General features: G+C 37.9%; 1 protein-coding gene across 2 annotated transcripts; it reads right to left on the bottom strand.

Annotated features, from left to right (window-relative positions):
- Positions 1-6,044: 6,044 nt before the first annotated feature.
- hnf4b (hepatic nuclear factor 4, beta) lies at positions 6,045-17,486 on the bottom strand. 2 transcript variants are annotated; one of them, XM_085453669.1, is made up of 10 exons: positions 17,084-17,486; positions 14,772-14,943; positions 14,349-14,443; positions 12,637-12,743; positions 11,393-11,548; positions 11,201-11,288; positions 10,947-11,099; positions 9,584-9,841; positions 9,302-9,385; positions 6,045-9,059 (listed from the first exon to the last, which is right to left on the bottom strand). In XM_085453669.1, exons 1-10 carry the CDS (start codon positions 17,187-17,189, stop codon positions 9,016-9,018), a joined length of 1,263 nt encoding a protein of 420 aa, XP_085309795.1. In that variant the 5' UTR covers positions 17,190-17,486; the 3' UTR covers positions 6,045-9,015. The 2 variants fall into 2 exon arrangements, with proteins under 2 accessions (XP_085309795.1, XP_085309786.1); XM_085453660.1 differs by having other exon boundaries at positions 9,302-9,403.
- Positions 17,487-20,817: the final 3,331 nt, after the last annotated feature.

Genomic DNA, 20,817 nt, shown 5'->3' on the forward strand with positions numbered 1-20,817 from the left:
GCATACTGGTCACTATATTTTGCACTATATTTTGCTCCGAATTCCAAAGGATTTCTCCAGATTTCAACTATTGTCCAAAATGGCCTTGGACAAATATAAAGGTAGAAAAGAGTCATGTCATCTGGGAGCTCAAAAAGTTTTCTTTTTCAACTTGTTTAATCTCAAATCCTCTTAGGTAACCATTACGCTGGATGCTAGTTTGAAAAAGGAAACAAACCTTTTGGGTACTTCTAATTTATAGCACACCTCTGTTTCTGAGTAACATGTGTGCTTAATTTTCTGCACACTTTTACTAACTAGACTGTCTGCAAACAGGTTTTTAGCTTTGTCTTGTTATTATATCAACCCTTGGCACTAAATGTACCAGAGATAAATAGTTAAAACTGTGGAAAACTAATAAAAAACAAGCATTTTAGCCACACACATGCTAATTTGAGACACAGATGACAAACACGTTTTTCTGCTTACGTTGTCCCACTTTGTCTGTGTTATTCAGTGTTTCTCATCGTCTTCGTGCATTTTCCTTTCCATTGCCACACAGCTGTACTTAATTCCAGGAAAACGCACATAGCTTTTATTTACAGATAGCAACTCTTGTGCAGTTGTAGATGTGTTGTATCGCAGTCCAACCCCCACCCACCCTTTCTCCTAAGTGTATTATGTAAAGTAGACAATAAAAACGGTTTCATAACAGGTTGCTTTTTTGCCTCCTCAGTGCTTAATTATGAATTTCTGCTTAAAATACTATAATAATTTTACGCTGTATGCTTTTAGATGACTTAATTTGAATAGTAAAAGACTACCAATGCTGCTTCTGTTTTATTTTGAAGTCCCTTTTGTAGCACGGGCGCTACTGCCTTTTCAAAAAAATATAAAAACAAATTGTTCCGAAAGTCAGTCGAAACACTGGCCTGAATTCAAAACAAAATGAAAACGCAATAATAATATACACCCAATCTAAGCAGAGCGGTTGTTAAACAAATATGATTTCACCGCACGACAATAAAATGTGTTCGAACAGAAGACACGGATGATGACTCTTCTGACAGTTTAAGCTGTTGGATGGTCCCCAGCTTGAGAGCCACATGGAAACATACATCTTACAAAACACTTGGTTTTGTGGAAATTCCACACAAGACAAAATGTCCTTTTCTTCCTTATGTGGTACATTATGTACCAAAAAGTGCACTTTCCCCATTTGTAATGTTAATATTTACCAGGTTACTGAATCTTAAAATATTAACACTTTCACAAAAGTAGTGCAAACAGATAAATCTTGAGTTGACCTCATTTTGTATTATTTATATCGCTAGAAAACCTGCTGTCTTTTAAAAGGTCAGAGACGTGGTTCCAGGTTTGAGCCAGATGTTGCTCTGAGTTCAGAAAAAGTGCTAGAGAAGACTGAGACGAAGTGAGCTGCAGTTTATAAAGTCTTGCTTTTCTGCTATTTTCCTTGTTATGTGTCCAAAAATCATTGGTAAATCTCAGGCTGGCTTCAAACTGAAAGGAGGCAGGTCGTGGAATCAAGTTTTACACTGTGCATATTTGTTTAGGGAAAGAGGTATCAGAGGTGAACTAGATTTAAAGGTTATTGCAGGATATTTGCTACAGGAAGGCAAAGAAACTTTCACAGAAACTTTAATAATTTGCCTTAATTTATTACTACCCAACATTTTAACTGTATAAACGAACGCATTTCTGAAGATCTGTCTTTTAGTACTTATTGTAATGTCTTTCAGAATGTGCATTAGCTCCAGCAAATGAGTGTATCATGTAAATTTATGTCTTGGATTAAGAAGGCTTCTAATCTGGTCACTGGCAGTGGTGTCTTGAAAGTCAGTTATGACAGAGAGAGGATTAAAGTCATCAGGCATACAGATGGAGAACAGACATCATGCAGGCAAACAAGCCGTGAAGTTGCTGGATCCTGTATGTGAATTGCATCATAAAGTCTAGACGCATAAATAACACATGAATGACTCACTAATAGATCCTAGCAGGGTAATTCCATCTCAAATCAACCAATTTTCAGAACACTTCCTGCTCAGCTATCTCCATTTTTGTTACAATGTTTATAGCACAGTGTTTGAACATATATAATACGTGCTGTGAAATTTTAGCTTCATATATCAACTACTTTTCAAGATATATTTTTTTGAAAAACTGTCACTTTTTGCAGCAATGTTTGAACATTAATATATCACAGAATATTAGGATAAAAGCCTGAATTCTTCACCAGTTGTTCTTACCATCAAAATTAATCAGGATCTGTAGTTTGGGACAGAAGCATCAAAAATTGCCGGACTAGTGGATTGTTAAGAAATGAAGATGAATAAAAGTCCAGCATTTCAGCACACACAGTAATAAAAAAACAAACAAACATTAAATTGCAAAAGCCAGTTAGGTCTGATTTATCTGAGACACAATGACCCAGTAGTAAGTCACACACACACACACACACACACACACACACACACACACACACACACACACACACACACACACACACTTTGCAATTGTTTTATTAATTCTTTTCACATGTTGCACTTGCTTCTTTGCACTTGAAAAACCCAGCCTGCGAGGGGTTACTAAATGCATCACAAATGCGCAAGTCTGTTGCACAACTTTAGTGCTCTCCCACTGTCTCTCTATCTCTCTCTCGCTGTAGTGCTCTGGTATGAAGACAAGAAAACCAAAACATGGCTGTGCTTTCTTCCCGAGAACACAGCTGTTCTTGAGTCGGTACATAACCATAAAATTTTTAATTCTCGATGTCTCACATCTGACTTTCAAGACGTCACCTGTCAATTACCAGATTCTTAAACCAAGATATAAGTACATGTACATGATACACTGATTACTGGAAACTAATGCACACCATGGAAGACATTACTCAACAAAGAACACGTGGACGATTAGACCTGTGCTTCTGTGTCCTTCTTCACAGTGGAAAAACCCAAATTATGAGCCTATGTAGCAGTTTTGGTTCTTACTGTGTAAGCAGGGGATTTCAAGGATTGCCTGCATCACAGTGGCCAACAGCCAGTCGTGTTGCTTCTCACTCAACTTTCAACTTTTCATTTTTTTTACTCAATCGCAAGTCTTTCTCTTTGTATTTTTGTGTGTACTATGTGGATTGCCCTAATTTGGATGTGCATTTTATTCAAGTGGCCAAACTTCAGCATTGTGGAGCTCTTGGGAGGTACACAGAGGAGAAACCAAACACATGTCTCTGCCTTGTCCTAGCAAACACAGCTGTTACTGCGTCCCCACGTCACCCCTCGCCGTCTGAACTCGTTTGCCCAGAATTCCCCTGGCCAAACAAACCAAGCAGGTCAACACAGAAGTAGCAGCCAGTTTATACTGAAAATGTGCTAAACAAGCATTCATTCAGGACTCAAAGGCAACACAAGTAAGTGCTGCCTTCTGCAAGTACTGTGCCTCATAAGTTTTAACAGGAATATCAATGTAATATGTTGTAATTAACTGGGTATAAACACAACAGAGTTCACCTTTTGTTTCTGCAGTTTGTCGTGTATTCATGATAGAATTAATAATTCCCTGTAAGGGTTTACACATGGCTATTTATGAGGTCTGTAGTTGTTGTTCTACATTTTAGGTATATAGTATGTTCACATTTTATTTAGGTAAGGTTAGGTCATTAGACAGACTGGGTATGTTTATAGCACCTATTTCAAAGCAAGTATTTTACAATCGGTATAAAAGGGTGTTTTACACGCACTGTTTCACATGAGAAAACTAGATAAAAGTGCTATAACAATCTTGTAAGTGGGAAAGGCCAATGTTATTGGTTTGTCTTTTTGTGCATTGGCCTCTGATGATCTATATTGTCTAATAAACAGCAGACACACTGAGTTTTTGTATAACGCCTTTGTGTAGATGAATGATTTTCTCAGTTGCTCAGGACTATGAGACTTCCATCTGTGTGGCTGTTTTCAAGTTTTTAGCCTGGAGGGGAAATCTAGAAGACTGTGGATCTGGGCCTTTGCTGTGAGTGGTTATTTAAAGTGACCTTTTCTCGGGTTATCAAAACTACATAAATCATCAATCTTTCAGAGAAAGCATGCCGTGGCCTGTGTTCCATAACTTCTACAGAACAAACACGTTTTTTGGGCAATCTTTAAATCCATTGTACTGTGGTGTCAGCAGTCATGTTTCCTTCCTTTCTATTATTGTGAATTTTGGACCAGTAAGCCTTCTTCGTCATTTTTAAGAACCTTGTGAAAATTATACATTCAACACAGAGCCGTGACTCAAAATGATATCGATAAGGTGGATTTGAGGACATTTTTCTTTTCCAAAATACACTAAGCAGAGACCTTGTGCAGCATTAGGAAGAATCCATTCTATTTATAGTTGTACTTAAACAACTGATCAAAGACTGGCACACTATTAAACTCTGGATTTATGGTGACACTGCAATTTTTGTCTGTCTCCGTTAGTTAAATAATCTAAAGTTTACTGGGCAGTAGAGTACAGTTATATAACTTTGTAAGAGTATTAAAAACAGACCAGATCCTTTTTTTTTCTTCCTCGGTTATCTATACAAGCCTGAAAACAATAAGTGCTACATTCCAGGGATGGATGAACCTTTGTTCTGTTTGGATTTAATTTCAAGAAAGAAGGGTTAAAAAACAAAACAAATGAAAAAAAATACAACATTTTCCCTTCAAGAAGGACGCAGCAGGAATCACTTTTACTTCAAAGCAAGAGTGTTTTGTTTTTTTGTTTGGTTGTTGTTGTTTTTTTAACAACAGAATAATTTAAGTGAACATTCAGTTCTACCTGTTCCTTCAGGATCCCTGATTGAAATTAAAGCAAGAGCAGCTGTCTGTACAGCTATATTTAGGTTGAACAGCTTCAAACACATAATACAAAGAAGTCTGCTGTCTGTTCATCCTACCTGAGGGGGGCAGAAAAAACATCTGGGCGGTGGACCCACTGGTCTGGATAGAAAGACACATGCAGCTTTGCCTTAATGGGAAACAGACGTGTTTATTTTTGGATGTATACGTAGAAATTCTCCCACCTGTGATGCAAAAGCAATACTATTGGTAGCAAAAAGGACTATCTGTTATCCATGATGGTAGTATATAATAATGGCAAATGACTAGAAATAGTGGCAAAGGCACACTTCAGTACAAGACAGAAATAGAAATGTAAGGCAACGATAGTGTAGGTTTTATTTAAGTTAAGGTGATTTTTTTTTTTAGTTGTTTGAAGTTAGTAAGATGGAGAGTATGGGAGCTAAATGGAAAATCACACAAGCGATCTTCAGGGTATAAGCGGCAGCAGGTCTGAAACTCACTGGTCAACAGATCAAACCAACAGTCACCTTAGTGTAATGGACGTACTTTACAGTGTTTGGGAGAAAATCCCAACAATTAAATTATGAGCAAGCACTTTACTACGATGGGAAGGAAAAACTTCCTTTTAACAGAAGGAAACACTCCAGTAGGACCTGGATCAGGGCAAGGCAACCATCTGCCATGACCAGCTGAGGGGTGTGGGGAAAAGAGAAAAGAAGAAAGACACAAGGAAAGAAAGAGCACAGACAGTCAACATTCTGCAGAGCTATGTAAACATGTAGGGAGTGAAAGGAGGTGAGTGGAGGAGAAGTGCGCAGTGCATCACAGTATATTACATGAAATCTTGCAGCACTTAGAGACTAGTGCAGCAATATTAAGGGTTTGTTCAGGGTCAACTGATCTAGTCTTAACTATAAGCTTTATCAAAAAAGTGTTGCTACCTGCAATTGATAAGTATGTACTTAGTGTTTTAAGTAATACAGTGGCTGATCCACTATTTCTGTTTCGTCTCTTTTATGTTTTCTTGGTCTCTTGGCTATAGAACCCAAAACTGTTACGTAGACCAACATTTAGCAACTTTACAAGATTGGGTAAAACAAAGCCTTTCAGTTGCAGCTTTTTTTTTTCCACCATGAGCTGTTCTTGTCATTGACTAAGCAAAATATAACTCTTGTAATACAGAAATGAGTATATCTTAAAATAAGATGAATGCCATATTTTCAGATGTTTTTTATTTTTAATTTTTAAAAAGATGCATAGTATCCACATCAAATTTTAATGGTTTCTTCTTTTGCACATACCACTCGGACATTATGCAGAGTTCCTCCAGAAAATCAATGCTACTTTAGTACTGTTTTTCTCGAAGGATGTCAACCATGAGGTGGAGATTTAGCATCAATCTGTGGAGTTTGAAACTTTTTTAGAATACTAACAATCTGTAATCATGTGTTTGTCTTTAAACTATGGGGTTTACCACAAGAGTTTCTCAGTCTTTCTTTTATTCTTTTCACAAATCCGAGTTTAACTTACTTTAACTTACTTAACTCTGTGTACTATTCTTTTGTTCCAAATGGTACAGGTCATCAAATTTTGGAAATTCGTGTGGTTTCAATAAAAACTTTAGAACTTGAATGGCTGAAGGTATGATCGTTAACATGTCTTGGTTTGCTGATATTATCGTTTCCCTTCTTTTTTCTGAATTCCTGGCACAACCAAATATTACTGTGTCATAATCAAGCCCTTTATGCCCTTTAAGAGGGCGATTCAACACAGGACAATATTTGTACAGCAGAAATCCAAGAAGCTCCAACAAATTTGTGACTCTCCTACATGAAAAGCAGACAGCTGATCTTTGATGTAGAAACTAAAGAGGTTAAATATTGTTTTTAAAAGAACATTTAGCAGAGACAAAAAAAAAGCCCTGCCTCTGGACTCCCTCCACTGTGAATGTAAGGGATGACACTGACAACTGAGAGCAAGTATTCAGCTTTTAACACTTCAGCATCACTTCGCTCTCTGCTGAGCTTGACAGATCAATAGACTGCCTCACAGCAGGCCCTTGGGAAGTAAAAAGACATCACAGCAGTGTCACTGCTTACCTTTTTACAGTGACAATGAAACCCGAGTATGACAAGGACCCCAATTTGGCAGCTATCTTGTGTTCCCGTTTAAAAGCCTAATTAACTGTTTGATTGGCTGTGAGAGTCAGTGCTGGGCGAGTATGTGAAAAATGAACAATCAGGTTCTAATTATTTGTCAGTTCAAATAGATATGATTGCGTAATTACAGTCCCTAACCTGAACCCTTCAAAGATGAACGCTGTGACAGAGTCTGTTTGGGAAACTCAAGTTTATTTAGCCTATATTCACTGAAGCAGTCCTGCTGGCACCGTATATTATTAAAAGTACCTGAGTCTGACTTAAGAGTTGTGTTGCTGCACAGAAAGCTTTTCAGAAAAAATGCCCATTTGAAGATTTTTCCACTCGTCTTTTTGTTTCCAAATATCCTCCCATACATGATAAAACTGTTTCTCAATTCTCCCACACGTGCTGATTGGTGAATGTAGGTCAACACAGATAAATTTGAAACCTCAGATTTTGTAATCACTTCATGTTGTTTACATTTATTCTTTTTTTTAACTTCAGGAAAAGTTTGTGGAAAGTTGCTGGACAATCATTTTGTTTGTTGTTTTTTTCAGGGCAATAGAGAAAGAGTCAACTACACTATCTATTGATTCAGCCATCAAAAAAGGTCTTTCTTTAGACAGAACGTTTTTGTTTTTTTTTTCACAAAAAAACCCTTTCTTTAACTTTCCTTTAATTTTCTGTGCTCTACCATTAAAATAAACAAGCAGGAAAATGTATTTATTTAAGTTAGAAAAGTTAGAAAAAGGACTTTTTTTTAAATCGTAAATTTACAGTTCTTTTAGTGTATTTATTCTTTTTCTTCTGCGTCAAACATGTGGTTGGGGCATACTTTCTGTGCCAAACACTGTTCTGCATTTGCTGTAAAGGAAATAGAAACTTCCAGAAAATTTCCAGGGTCTTTGCTGAAGAAGCAATTCTTTTTCTCGAATTACACCAAACCACATTAAAGTTACATATTGTTTTATATACTTCTTCCAAAACTGATGATTCTTAGTTAAGAATAGGCTAATATGTCACCGACCTGATGTTGTCTTAAAAGACAACATCTAAGTATTTAGTTTTATAGGAAAGCACATGTGGTAGATATTCAGGACAATGGACCTAACAGTCAATACTATGTTTAGATTATACATACTGCTGTGAGTATTGCTGTCCATGCCTCCATGGTAGAGGAGAGGATGGATTTCTTTGTGGGGATGAAGGTAACAAAACAATGAGGGTAGCAAGAAAGAAGAAACGGGTTGCAGACCATAATTTTGCCACTGAGTTTTACTGCTGAGCCTCTAAGCTTCAGTGCTGTTGAGCCCTCATTACTCATCACATCAAACCTTTCTAATAACAACCTTCACTGCTCATCTAAGTGAATTCTTTCAGGAACAGGTACAACAGGTATCTGGTTGATGGTGATAACTGTTTTTATTTAAAATATTCATTTTTTTCCCTTTAGGCAATATTCTGTTACGTTTGCGCTCCTTGCAGTGATTTGACAGTGGGGATTACACTCCTTTAATTATTTCCGCTGCAAATTGTTGACACCATTAGTCAAGGCTTTCATTTGGGATAAAACAATAGCCCCACAGCTCCAACTAATATGTTCAAGCACTGGCTTTTTGTGCCCTCTGCTGACAGATGATGGATTTTGCATTTCAGCTTTCTACGTATTATGCTATAATTTGTTAGCAATTAGTTAACCATACTTACTGTAGTGTGTGCCTTAGCTTTCTTTTGCACTCATCATTACAAAGTGTTGCATGTCATTATTCCAATTTTTCATGAGTTCCTGTATAAAATATAAACTTTATATTTTTTGTTGTTTCTCAGATAACAATAACATTATTTTCTCAGTAGTCATTCATAATTGCATGTGTGTAGCTTATGTATGTATGCAGCTGAGTGTGAGTATTAGTATGTTTGCTGGTTCGAACTTGTAAAATTTCCCGGTTTCTTCAGTTAAGTTGTTTTTCAAGGGGTTTCTTGGTGTGGACAGGTGCCTTCGGTATGTTGTGGGCACGCTGGCAGACTTTCCATGTCTGTACACCTCAGTGCCAGTCTATGTGGGCAGCAAGGAAGCCACTTGTAGGAGCTGTGTGAGATACAAAAATTTAATGGCACACGAGGATTCAGTGCATATCAGTTATTTTCCGTTTCAGCTTCAGGTGTTACCCATTAAATGCTGATTTAAATACGCTTCTTTTTCTGATGTCGTAAAACCGCTAAAAGTAGGAAGATCTGCTACGTCGTTACTAAAAAGCTATAGCTTCCAAATCAAAGTTTCTCAAATAAGCTGTTACATTAGCAGTGATGGTTTGATCAGTCAATACTCACCCATTGAAGCATGACAGATCACAGATGGGAAGGTTGCAGGTGAAGCATTCAGGTCATTCTGCTGGTCTTGAGTAGGGTCATTTCCTGCAGGCACAGGACAAACTGAAGCATACAGTAAGAGTGACAGAAAATAAACACTGAAAATACAAAATTGCAAAGTTAGTGTAAATATATACTGCTGCGTATTGGAAATGACTCAGCTTCAAGTTTGATGTCAGTTGAAGCTCACTTTAGACTTCTTGTACATTTCCTTTAACTAAACACAGCAGCAGATTGTTGTACCTGTACAGACTCCTTGTCCCGTTTCAGTTCCCTCCCCTAGTAACATTTCCTGCAGCAGGCTGTCCATTTTGGCCTCGCCAAGCAGCTGTGCTAAGTGAAGAGTCTCAACCATCTGCCAGGCCACACTCTGCAGGGGAGGCAGGATCAGCAGGAGTTCCCCAAACCTTCCTCGCTGCTCACATGTTGCTTCTTCTAAGAGAAGATGGGCCTGGAAACGGAGATGTCGAACCACCCGAGGACTCTTCAGTCCCGAACAGTCTGCATTACATAAGGTAAGAAAGTCTTATGTAAATATAATATTGTATAAGGGAACCACTTAAATAAATGCACTTTGGTCAAATTTAATCTAAGCATGGGTAACCATAAGTTTAAAATGTAAATGAAAGAAGAAAAGAAACAATAAGACAATGATAAAAATAATATCAACAATCCTCACAGAATGAAATGCACTGAATAAGAACTGACCAACTGATCATCATGAAGACAAACCAGAATCCTGTTAGAACAATGTTTTGTAGATAGATTATGTGAAATATGATTTTTTAGTCTAAATAAGAACTATTCTGTTTGAAGCATGAAAAAACAGACATTGTTGATTAGGCCTGCCTTTCAGTGTCTGGGCCAGCACAGCTCTCCTTAATTAATGCAGCAATGAATTCTGAGTTATGCAATCACTATTTTACAGAAGATATCTATCTGTGGACTGAATCTACACGCACAGTAGGTGGTGCAGAAAGACAACAAACGTCAGGATGGTGTTCAAGTGCTGAAACCCAATAGAAGTTGAAGCTAGTTGGACTTGTGTGAGAGTCTGTTGACGTTTTACGGTAATAATTATCCAGAAATATAGCAAATTCACAAACTTTTTCTCCAGTTGAATGTTATCTATTTGACAGGTGTGATTACTTATACAAGGCTAATTTTGTATAATTAGGGGAAAGGCGTGATGGGAGTGTTTCAAGTGCAAATGAAAAAATAGGGCTGAATGAACTATATGTGGATAATTGAAATCAAACCTAGAATATGACTGATTATATTCATCTCTGTCTTGGACAGAGATGAATATGTTTGCCAGTTCAGACCGTTTGGACCTCCGGTCTATCCCTACCACAACAGGTAAATGGGGAATGAAGTTAAGCAGGCAGCCTCTCTGCCTGACTGCCAAGAATGCCACCACATCCTGATATTAGAAAATCTCTCTGAAACGTACTGAACTCAGACCGCTCAGACTAAACTATAGCTGAAATTGGCAAGAACAATAAACCAAGAGAGAACATAAAAAAATCAGCCTTTTTTCAGTGCAATAGAAAAGGGCAAACAGAAATCAACCTCATTCACCTTCTCACATGCTGACTGAACTAACCTGGGGCAAAGAAGACAATCGTCCGGAGGCAAGCAAACTCTTTGTCTGTGATGACCAGCTCTCTGAGAGGTTTGACCAGCTCCTCTTGAATTCTGAATGCCACTCTGGATATCTCTACTTCTGCACCTCTCGGTGGAATCACAAAGTCATTACCTAGTCAATTAAGAAAAAGATAGTCATTCACGTCCAAGAAGTTTAAGTGTGAAGTTCAGGCTACAATGCACAAAATACTACAGAGAACACATCTGTCCTACCAAGAAGAATGACATTATTGTAAGGCAGTGAGCGTCTTGCTACCCCTAAGATAAGATGTTCTGCAGAGTGGGTTCGTAGAAGGGTTACCTGCAAGCACACATACACGGGTTTCACATAATATAAAGAGTCAAACTTGGCATGGACAGATATATCTTAGCTGTTTAGTATAAAAGGTTCATTCCTCTTTGTACCCTGTCATCTATTGGAAGGCTACAAAACTCTGGGATGTGTTTAGCCCATTCCACCAGCAGGAGGAGTTGCTGCTTCATGGACTCGAACACCTCTCCCACACCTGCTGTCTTCTTGGTGGTGATGTCATGGCTCCTAGGAGAGAGAAGTGCTGGGAACTGAAAGAAACAAAGTATAATCTGAATTCACAGTAAACAGGTACCATGGATGTAAACCTTAGTGTATGTGCGCGATTAAGGAGATAAACCACAAACATTCTTTTTTTTTAAATGGATCAGTTGGACCACATAACAATCCATTTCAGAATTCCTGCATTGCTGTAATTAGTGTACCAACCGTCTCTCTATGCTGCAGTAAACCCTGATAACAAACACTTGCAGTCTTACATGGTGTCCTACTGAGTTTCTTATTATACTATGTAAAAGCAGACAATGCCAAGTCCTATTTTCTTACATGTACAACAAGAGAAATCACTCTAAGAGACACTGTCTGACGTGACATTGTGCTACTTAAAACTTGCTTGAAGACTGCCTGATAACAAATGCTAAAGCACACCAACTCTTATGCTTTGTAACATCACATTACTTCTTCATATTAGCCATTGTGTCAACACAGTTTGTTACATAGCACTTAACAAATTACAGGTATAAGAAGTGTTATCGACTACACCCTTTTTTGCACACTTCATCCAATTTGGATATTAGTCTCCATTTAAAGTGTAACAATTATAACAGACTTTTAAAAAATGAATTTAGATAACTGCTGTTTTAAAAACAGCACATCGGCTCAAATATCATGCAAATGCACATGAGTGGGCCGCCTGTGGCTCAAGTGTTAGTGGCTGCCCTCTAATCATGAGATGCACCCAAACGGTCCTTCAAATAAATGCTTTCTGTAACTGCTGTAAGGTTAAAAGACGGCTCATAAGTGCAGGGCAGTTAAGAAGAATCACTTTGTTCAGTAGCTGTGTGCTCTAACATCTTTTTGCGGTCTTGCATTTATTTGACTTCAGATTAATCTTTAATACTTAAGGATCAAAACTATTTTCCTTTTCTGTTAAATTCAGTTAACTTTTTGGCTTACTGCGAACCAAAATGAATTCATTAAAATCATGTAACCTTAGAATTTTTCATCTCTTAGCTTTATTTAAATCATTTCTAAAATGATTTAAAAAAAGTGGTATACACATTAAAAAAGGATTAATTTCTGCCAAAGAACATAACATCTAAGACCAGTAGTGTGTTACCTGCTGAACAGTGGTCTCTGCCTGCAGCAGCACACTGATGGACAAAGTGCCCACTGTCTGCTCCTTGGCTCTCTGACTGTTGATGCAGTCTCTCTCATTCTGAACAGCTGGACATTAAAGAGAGGAAAGAACCATCAGGCAAGCTTCTTGGCATCTCCGCACATTAGTCCTGCACTTGACTGTTTTTTTTACTCGCCTCCTCAGCAAATACATCCCGAAAGAAATGCCCTACTCTTCATCTCAACAGAGTCCCTCTATCCCCCGTGACACTGAAGCTGCTGTTTATGGCTATATTAGCCACGCCAAATGCTGCATACTCGGGAAATGTGGCACAAATTGGATAAAAATAAAATTCTCCGGGAGCCTCTTTAAGTTTCCTTCTGTTTGCATATTTAAGTGTCTCTATTCCAGGATTTAAAGGAGTATCGAGTGAGTAAATGTTACATTCCTTAATATGAAATAACTGAGAGGATGATGAAATGTGATATGAATGGGTGCACAATTATGTTTCATATAATGCTGGCAACATCCTACTCAAGGTTTATCACTGGTAAGTATAAAGTTGCAGAAGAGGAAGTATGGGGAACCAATAAGAAGTATGTAGTACATCTAAATGTAAACCTGGTGACGTTAATATTTTAATCCAGCCGTGTAGACTTTCTTCGGTTTGATGTGCTTTAATGTGACATTTTGTTTTTGACAGCTTCTTACATTTGCTACTGACAGTAACAGTTGATGTGGAGGCTTGGGCGCTCGCTGATTAAGATTATATTTTGAAGGGAAGATGTCATCACATGTTGTTGACCCATCCGCAAGTGTCATTAGAAACACGGCAATCTGGATGGCCTCAGACTAATTCTAAAATGGCTCTACAAAGTCAGACAACACAACCAAGTGTCAGAGTAATCAGTCATCAGAGGTGTCCTCTCAGCAACCAATCTGGAGCACATTAATCAAACTAAAGGAGGAAAAGGAGCAGCAGCAGCACCAGCAGGGTCCCTCTGTACTTCACTGACATGGTGCTGCATGACAATGTCACAAATGAGCCTTCTGTGGAACATAAATTAAGTTTAGTTTTGGAGTAAACAGTTACACAGCTTACTTGGAGGTCGAGTACAAAATAACACGATACTGGAGACTTGTTCAATATTTTTACTCATCCGTTACCACAACAGCTGTACTTGAAAGTGTTATTAGAACATGTTATGCAAATCAGGCAAATTAATGAAATACACGTTTAAAAGCACACCGCTGGCCGTGACTTCAAAGGGTTGTGAGCAACTGCTGTCCAGAAAAATGGAGAGCAAATATTTGGCCGTGCTCAGCTGTGTTAATTATTCATGTGAAACGAGGCTCCTTTGATTGCATCGCTTTCTCCTTGCTTCTCAGTAGGAGTCGATAAAAGATAAAGCCAACGATAGACACGGTCCACGTAAACACACCTGGAAATTGACACTGACACGTTCACTGTTTCTCAAGAAAGATTTTTTTTCCGCTTTTTTTGATGAAGTGATATTGATTGTTTTATTTTTCACTGAAGTAGACAGGTTTAAATGTAAAAGTACAGAGCAAAATGTGAGGTCCTGGATATTCTCAATAAGGTACAGCTGAACCTTTTTAGGTAGGTTGTTATAGCTAAGTGCATTTTTTTTTTTCAAATTAAAGACTAAAAGAAAGTTTTATTACACAAAAAAGAAAATCTTAACTCTAACCTTCCTTTCTCATTCCGGCCTTGAAACACTTTCGTAGTCTGCAATAGCGGCACTGGTTCCTCTTGTCTTTGTCCACAATGCATTGCCTATCGAACCTGAAACGAATGCGTCGTATTGCATAAGAACTTCATCTCAAGCACAAACAGTTCAGTCTTGAACTGTTTCAGAGAATTTACGCCGCTGACGTTGCACTGAATGGTTAATCTGCAGGTTTAAAGTGAGCAGCAGAGGTCAAGTAAGGCTCCATTATTCATTTTTTTTAAATTTGCTAGTTATGTACTTTCTGAATATAAATGTTATAGCTCAAAGTATGTTAAACCATTGAACCAAAGACTTCATTTTAATATTTTGGTGATTTGTTTTAGGTATAGAAAAATTGTTATGCTTTGTACAGCAATCAGCTGGCCCTATGATAGTACTCACCTACAGCTGTAAGTGTGGTTGTTGCGAATGCTCCTCCTGAAGAAGCCCTTGCAGCCATCGCAACTGGGTGCACCGTAATGTTTACCTGTGGCTCTGTCTGCACATATGAAGCATTGCGTCTTTGCGCCATCGGCCCCTGACAGGGATGAGGAGGATGCTGACACTACTGAACCTATGGGACAGCAGAAAATATTCAGATAATATGCCTGCGAGGAAAGGTTTGACTAGCCGTCCACTGTAAGAAAGTGGGATTCTCTATGAACCTTTTTAGCTGGTCACAAACGAATAAGTAAATATCTCTGAGCTGCTTCTAAACAACACAAACAGAAAGATGGCCATACTCCAAAGAACCTCCACTTTGATAGGAACAAACTTGTGATGTGATACAGAGGATCTTTTATGATCTTGTTTTCAGTGGTGGGTTACAACTAAAATGTTTTCACCTGAATCTAAATGTTCCAGCTTAAAGCATGTTAAACCACTTATTACTGCATTACATTATTGTTGCATGTAAATCTGTGAATGAAAGCTACATTCAAAAAATGATGTTACCTAAACTAAACACAGATCAAGTGAGTTACCGATAGAGATGTTTTACTTGGAAAGAAAGAAAACACAATTTTGCCTTGACCTTTCTTCCCCCCCATTACATTAGAGTGAAAACTACACTGAAAACCACCTTGTGTCTACCACACTGTTATGTTGCATTTCACCTCCATGTCTGTCCAGACCTTACCTTTGACCTCTTGGAGATAAATTGTGCAAGAGTCAGGATTGCAGAATGTACCTTTAAGGCATTTTTTGAGAAGCAGTGTTATAAGTTGGAGAGGCTTTTCCTGTCTCTGAGCTTCTGTTTCCATTTGCGTTTTAACTCAAATTGTGACTGAGGGCAGGCTACATGTGATAAAACAGTCACCATCCAACTGGCTGGTGTAAGGTGAGTAAGTGTGTAATAAACAAGAAGCAGTCTGGAAAACAAGCATTAGTGTGGTTGTGCGTTTCTGGCTATCATCTTATGTTACAAATATCACCATTTCATTATCTTTTCATATTAGACATGTATGTGATATTTTTGTCACAATTAGCTAACCAAGTCTTGAATTCTGCCAAAAAGTATTTTATGAGGTCACGTAGAATATTTTGACCAACTCCGATCAGCTCATCCTTGATTCATTTTAGGATTGTAGCTTCTGATTACCATCTATTTAAGTTGTAACTGTACTCTGCTTTCTAATTATGTTACACTTCCATCTAACCCATTAACAGAAACACGTAATGAATCATATTTCACCTCCGTGAAAATAATACCTTTGTACACAGAGATGAATTTGCAGAAAGGTGCTGATTTTGAACCCCTCAGAATCATCTTCGCACTGCTTCATAGCTGGAACAGTGTGAGGATAATAAAAGCAGGGTTATAGGTAATGATATCAGCTGTATATGAATGGCATGGACCCCTAAGGAACACTGTACCCATGAGTAAAAGGTAATTCCCCATTTAATTAAAGCAGTTTAGAAGCCAGTTAAGAACCAAAGTCCACTACTCTCCTCTGGCTAATTTTACACTGGGCACTCAGCCTCCCACCGTGTTGCTCTAAACTGCATCTTACCCCTCTTGTTGCAGGACTGTCTCGCTTTAAAAGCACTGACCATCAAATATGCCATCTTGGTGTAATATTCCTGCACTAATGCACATATTTTACATGCCCCCAGCTATAATGTCTGTAAATTGCACACTTAGTTTAGGCAGATGAAGCAGCTAGGGATTTTCAATTTAACAAGGAAATGCTTTCTGTGGCCAAAGATCAGCTAGATTGAATTAAGAGATTAGAATACATTTGCCTCGCAGTTATCTGGATTTAAAGAGCAGCCTAGTAGTGAAGCTTCTTCATTTAAATTGGCAAGGAAAGGGGCCGATTCAGCTCAACAGAGTCCTAATTAGAATGACAATAGATCAGAATGTAAACTGATGTAGACCTATGGAAAAAGTAATCTGCAACTATTTTGATAATTTATGCCTTATACATAAACATTTTTATGCAACAATGCCCGATATGGACTATGGACTTGGACCTTGGACCCTGTGAAACTGTGGCATTTCACACTTGGACGTAATTTCAAGTATTAAAATAAGGTTAGCTGGACTAATTAATAAAAAACAAAAACTAGATCCCCAAAGTGATGCATTTTCAAAGCAGATCTCTTTTTAATATTCAGTTATGCAGTTTCAGTATCTTTTGGTGTGACAGTGGACAACACTCTGAAGATCGTTACTTGTAATCAAGAGCAATTTAGGTGAAAGCTCATCATACCTGTTTTATTTGCTCGTAGAGGAACCAGCATCATGTTGTTTAACAGTTTAGTCTCTGTGCTGCCATGAGTGCACTCCAGTTTAAGGATAGTCCCAGTAAGCTTCATGGTCTCTGGACTCTGTGAAGGGTTTCTGAGATATGCAAAGCTCCAGCAGTGTCAATTTTAACTTCCAGGTCATGCATTCGGCTTAGTTCTCATCCCTCACAAGTTTCCCGTGTGTGGCTCCAATTCTTTTCGTTCCCACTATTGTTTGAAAGCTTTTGTCTTTGTGCTCTTGAGCCACTCTACAGGTATTAATCTTCTTTAAAATGTCACTTGTAACATTCTTGTGGTGTGCTGAAAAGCTTGCACCATGACGGTCCTCTCAAGTAACCTGTCATTGACTCAAATTGGGTCGTTGTCCGTTTGCTTTTTTTCTTATCTGTATCTGCAAAGCATATCGAGGGGAAAGTTCAGAGACAAACTTGGCTCACTGTGACGAGCACAAATAGATAAGACCAGTGTTAGTTAGATGTTAAAAATATAAATGTCTTGCTCTTTTTCTTCTTTTTATTATTTATTTATCTAGCTTTATTAGGAAGATAAATGTGATCAAATAAAGACAAAGAAATCCAAAGACTACATGCTGGGATGTCTTTCATTGATTTTAGGAAAGGTATTCTCTTAGCTTGGACAATCAATATGCCACTGAAGAGTGATGTAGCATAAACAAACAGAATGGGAGACTGTTGAGAAGAGTACGGGCCATGCCTGATTAACCTTTTGTTTTAATTTTTGAGGTAAGTAATACAAGACGGTGCCACATTGCAGGGGGCACAAGTGACATTTATTTACGGAGGATCGCTGTTTTTGTCTCCCTTCTACTGATAGAAGGTATTTTATTTGCTTGATAGAGACAGACATCCCTCTTTTGTTCACCTTTTCACATAAGCAGACTATTGTATATTTGGTCTTATTGATCAGTGCTGAAATCCTCAGGTTATCTGTACAAAAGTGCAAAATCCGAGGTTGTCTCTTCATTCACTGCGGTTGCTTCAGAAAATGCCATTACAGCTCAGGGGAAAAAAACAAAACGCAAAAAGCAAACCGTAGCTTGATGTATACTTCATGTATGCTTGATGTATACTTGCTACTTTTAAAAGCAAGATAACTGACCTGTTTGAAAAAAAAACTGATGTTGATTTTGGCTCTTTTTGTTGCTTCTGAAAATATAGCTCCGATTAAAAATCAGAGATGCTCTGTTTGTTGTAAGATTCAAAAGGATGGAAGTATACCTGTGGTGTAAGACTTTAGGATAGACATTCACAGTCTAAACTCTGTATGATCTGAGATACAAAGAGAGCACATATACCACGATGTGTGATTTTAGACTTCAGGTATTCAAGTCAGGGTGTGTTAAGGGACAGGATTCTAAAAATGTGAAAGACAGGGAGAAAGGTGAGCATCGTCACACAATTTTTTACAAATTATAACAAATTATATGTCAGACCACATATGAGCTTCCCCAGTACCGATATCCATCATACTTTGGTGTAATGGGATTTCCTGGGTGAGTAGCACTCCCTCCTTCAATGTCATGCTAGGCCGTGGGTCAGACCTCCCCTGGCAGTGGCTCACACACTCAAGCTTTGCTTAGGTGATTGATTGATCATAAAACCCCCAAAGCCATAAGTGGACTACAGAATGGGTTTCTATGGCTTGTGGGTTTCTAACATAGAAGGGTTAAAAATGAGTTGTGAATATTGATTGTCTACCCTTTCCATCACTGATAAGCAGGATAGTGAAAATTATGTGCAAAATATGTGCAAAATACTTTTGATCAGCTCTTGGTCATTAAATGTTTAATAAATTAAATTTTTTTAATTTTCTTCCTCCTATCTGTGTAGGCCATGTTATTCCCCTAAGATTGGAAAGTTTGTCACTCAGAAGAAAAGACGGTTTTTCTAAGCCCACTAGGGGGAGACAGAGTACACTACATCTGGCCAGAGCTTTGCTTTGCAGGAGCCAAAGCTTGGAAAAGGACAAGATCAAAATGTTTGTTGCACATCTACTCAAGATTTACTTTCTTTGATCCTAAACACCAACAAGCGTCATCATGCACACGACTAACATTCCAGCTGTAACATCAGCTGGTGCATTACAATATAAGACTATTTGACCAGTTATACAAAGTAGAAAAGAAAGACGATTTATACACTTCAATCATTACCACAGTTTTGATGCTTCAGTTACAGAAGACAACCTAAATTTATTCTATGGTGTCTCAGCTCTTATTGATATAAACACTACAGAAAACCCTGGCAGAAAACTTGCAGAAAGCTCTAACTATAAAACTTTAATATGAAGTAGATACAGGAAGGCTAAGACCTTGTTAAGGATTACTATTTCTATTATATTGACACAACAATCTAAAATAACATTAGATTTTTATACAGCTTTATGTTTTGCAAAATTAAATAAATATATCAAAGCTTGCAATGTGTTTTGGGGTTTCATAACAGAAAACAGATTTAAAGACAGAAGCAAGCCTATAAGGACTTGGACAGGCATAAACTCAGAGCAATCTCAATTGTCCAGCCTTTTTTCAGGCTCTATGTCCTGACCCTGGCCCATCTCATCTCTGGGCTACTACCAACTCCAAGTTCGAACCTAATTCATTTCAATAATTTATACATTTCCAGAATTACAGCAAAAATAAAATAAAGAAGTGCTGTACAACACCATGCAGGGAAACCTTTAATAAAAACATAAAATATTCTACAAATAGATGCTCTTTAGATAAGAGCATCTCTCCGTGGAGCATTACTCGGGTCCAAACAAGGTCTGACACATTTGTCTCAGTGAATTTGATTAATAAAGCTAGATCTCCAATCTCAACATGAATACCAATTCAATAATAAGCCCTCAGCCTTTGGAGTTTCATTCAAAACTAGAGGAAAGTAAAACAAAGCAGCAAAAATTGGTCATAAAAACATGGTAAGCCCATGATTTAGTGGGGCGATAAAGAGTGGAAAGGTGGTCATTCATCATGGAGGCTAGCTCACCAGGAGAGAGCCTGTCAGAGACACCACTAGGTCTGGGAGGCATTTTGAGAGAGAAAGAGCCTCCGGTTGGCCCTTCAACCTGTTTGTTTCAATGTATTTTCCAGACAGACACATACAGACTTTACACAGGTGACGAGCGCTTTGTCTTTGCAGCTCCATTGTCACAGTATTCCTGAGGGATGGGTGTTGTTAGCTGAAAAGGAGGGTGAAACTTTAGAAGGCTTACAGCTGCAGGACCCTTTGATGGGAACAGGAAAAGCTTTATTGGACTTTTTATTGTAACAATGTCAGGGGTTATGATGTTTCAGTGAATTGCAAAAGGCTCTGAATAAAGCTTGTGCCATGAGACCCTTATGGCCAATTGAATAACACAAGTTAAAAATAAGTAATTTTTAACATAACTTTTAGTTTTAAGGTTAAAAACCTACCCAAAATAGCCATCTATTTATGAAACACAGATGTTGTTTGACATGGAAACTTAAAGTGGTGTCCAATGCAATAGATGCATATAAAACGTTTCATGAAACTGTGGTAAGTTGTTCATATTCTTGTTAGCTGAAGCGATTTGGCTAATAAGTTTGTTTATAGTTAAATTATAATTTGTTGTACATTTTTGCCCTGATGAGTAAAGTAACTTGTTTTTTGTGTACTTGTTTCTTGTAAAGAATAAGTCTTGTTTCAGGAGAATC

This window comes from Copadichromis virginalis, linkage group LG1, assembly GCF_057382275.1.
Source record: "Copadichromis virginalis isolate Kocher_CV1m ecotype Utaka linkage group LG1, C_Virginalis_male_GT1.1, whole genome shotgun sequence".
Lineage (NCBI taxonomy): Eukaryota > Metazoa > Chordata > Actinopteri > Cichliformes > Cichlidae > Copadichromis > Copadichromis virginalis.

Bases quoted from the DNA above. Each gene is read 5' to 3' on its own strand.
- hnf4b (XM_085453660.1), bottom strand. From the start codon at position 17,189: ATGAAGCTTACTGGGACTATCCTTAAACTGGAGTGCACTCATGGCAGC. The intron at 14,444-14,771 runs GTGAGTACTATC...CATTCGTTTCAG, and splicing joins AACCACACTTACAGCTGTAG to GTTCGATAGGCAATGCATTG. The intron at 9,404-9,583 runs GTACAACAATCT...TGTATGCTTCAG, and splicing joins GGGACAAGGAGTCTGTACAG to TTTGTCCTGTGCCTGCAGGA.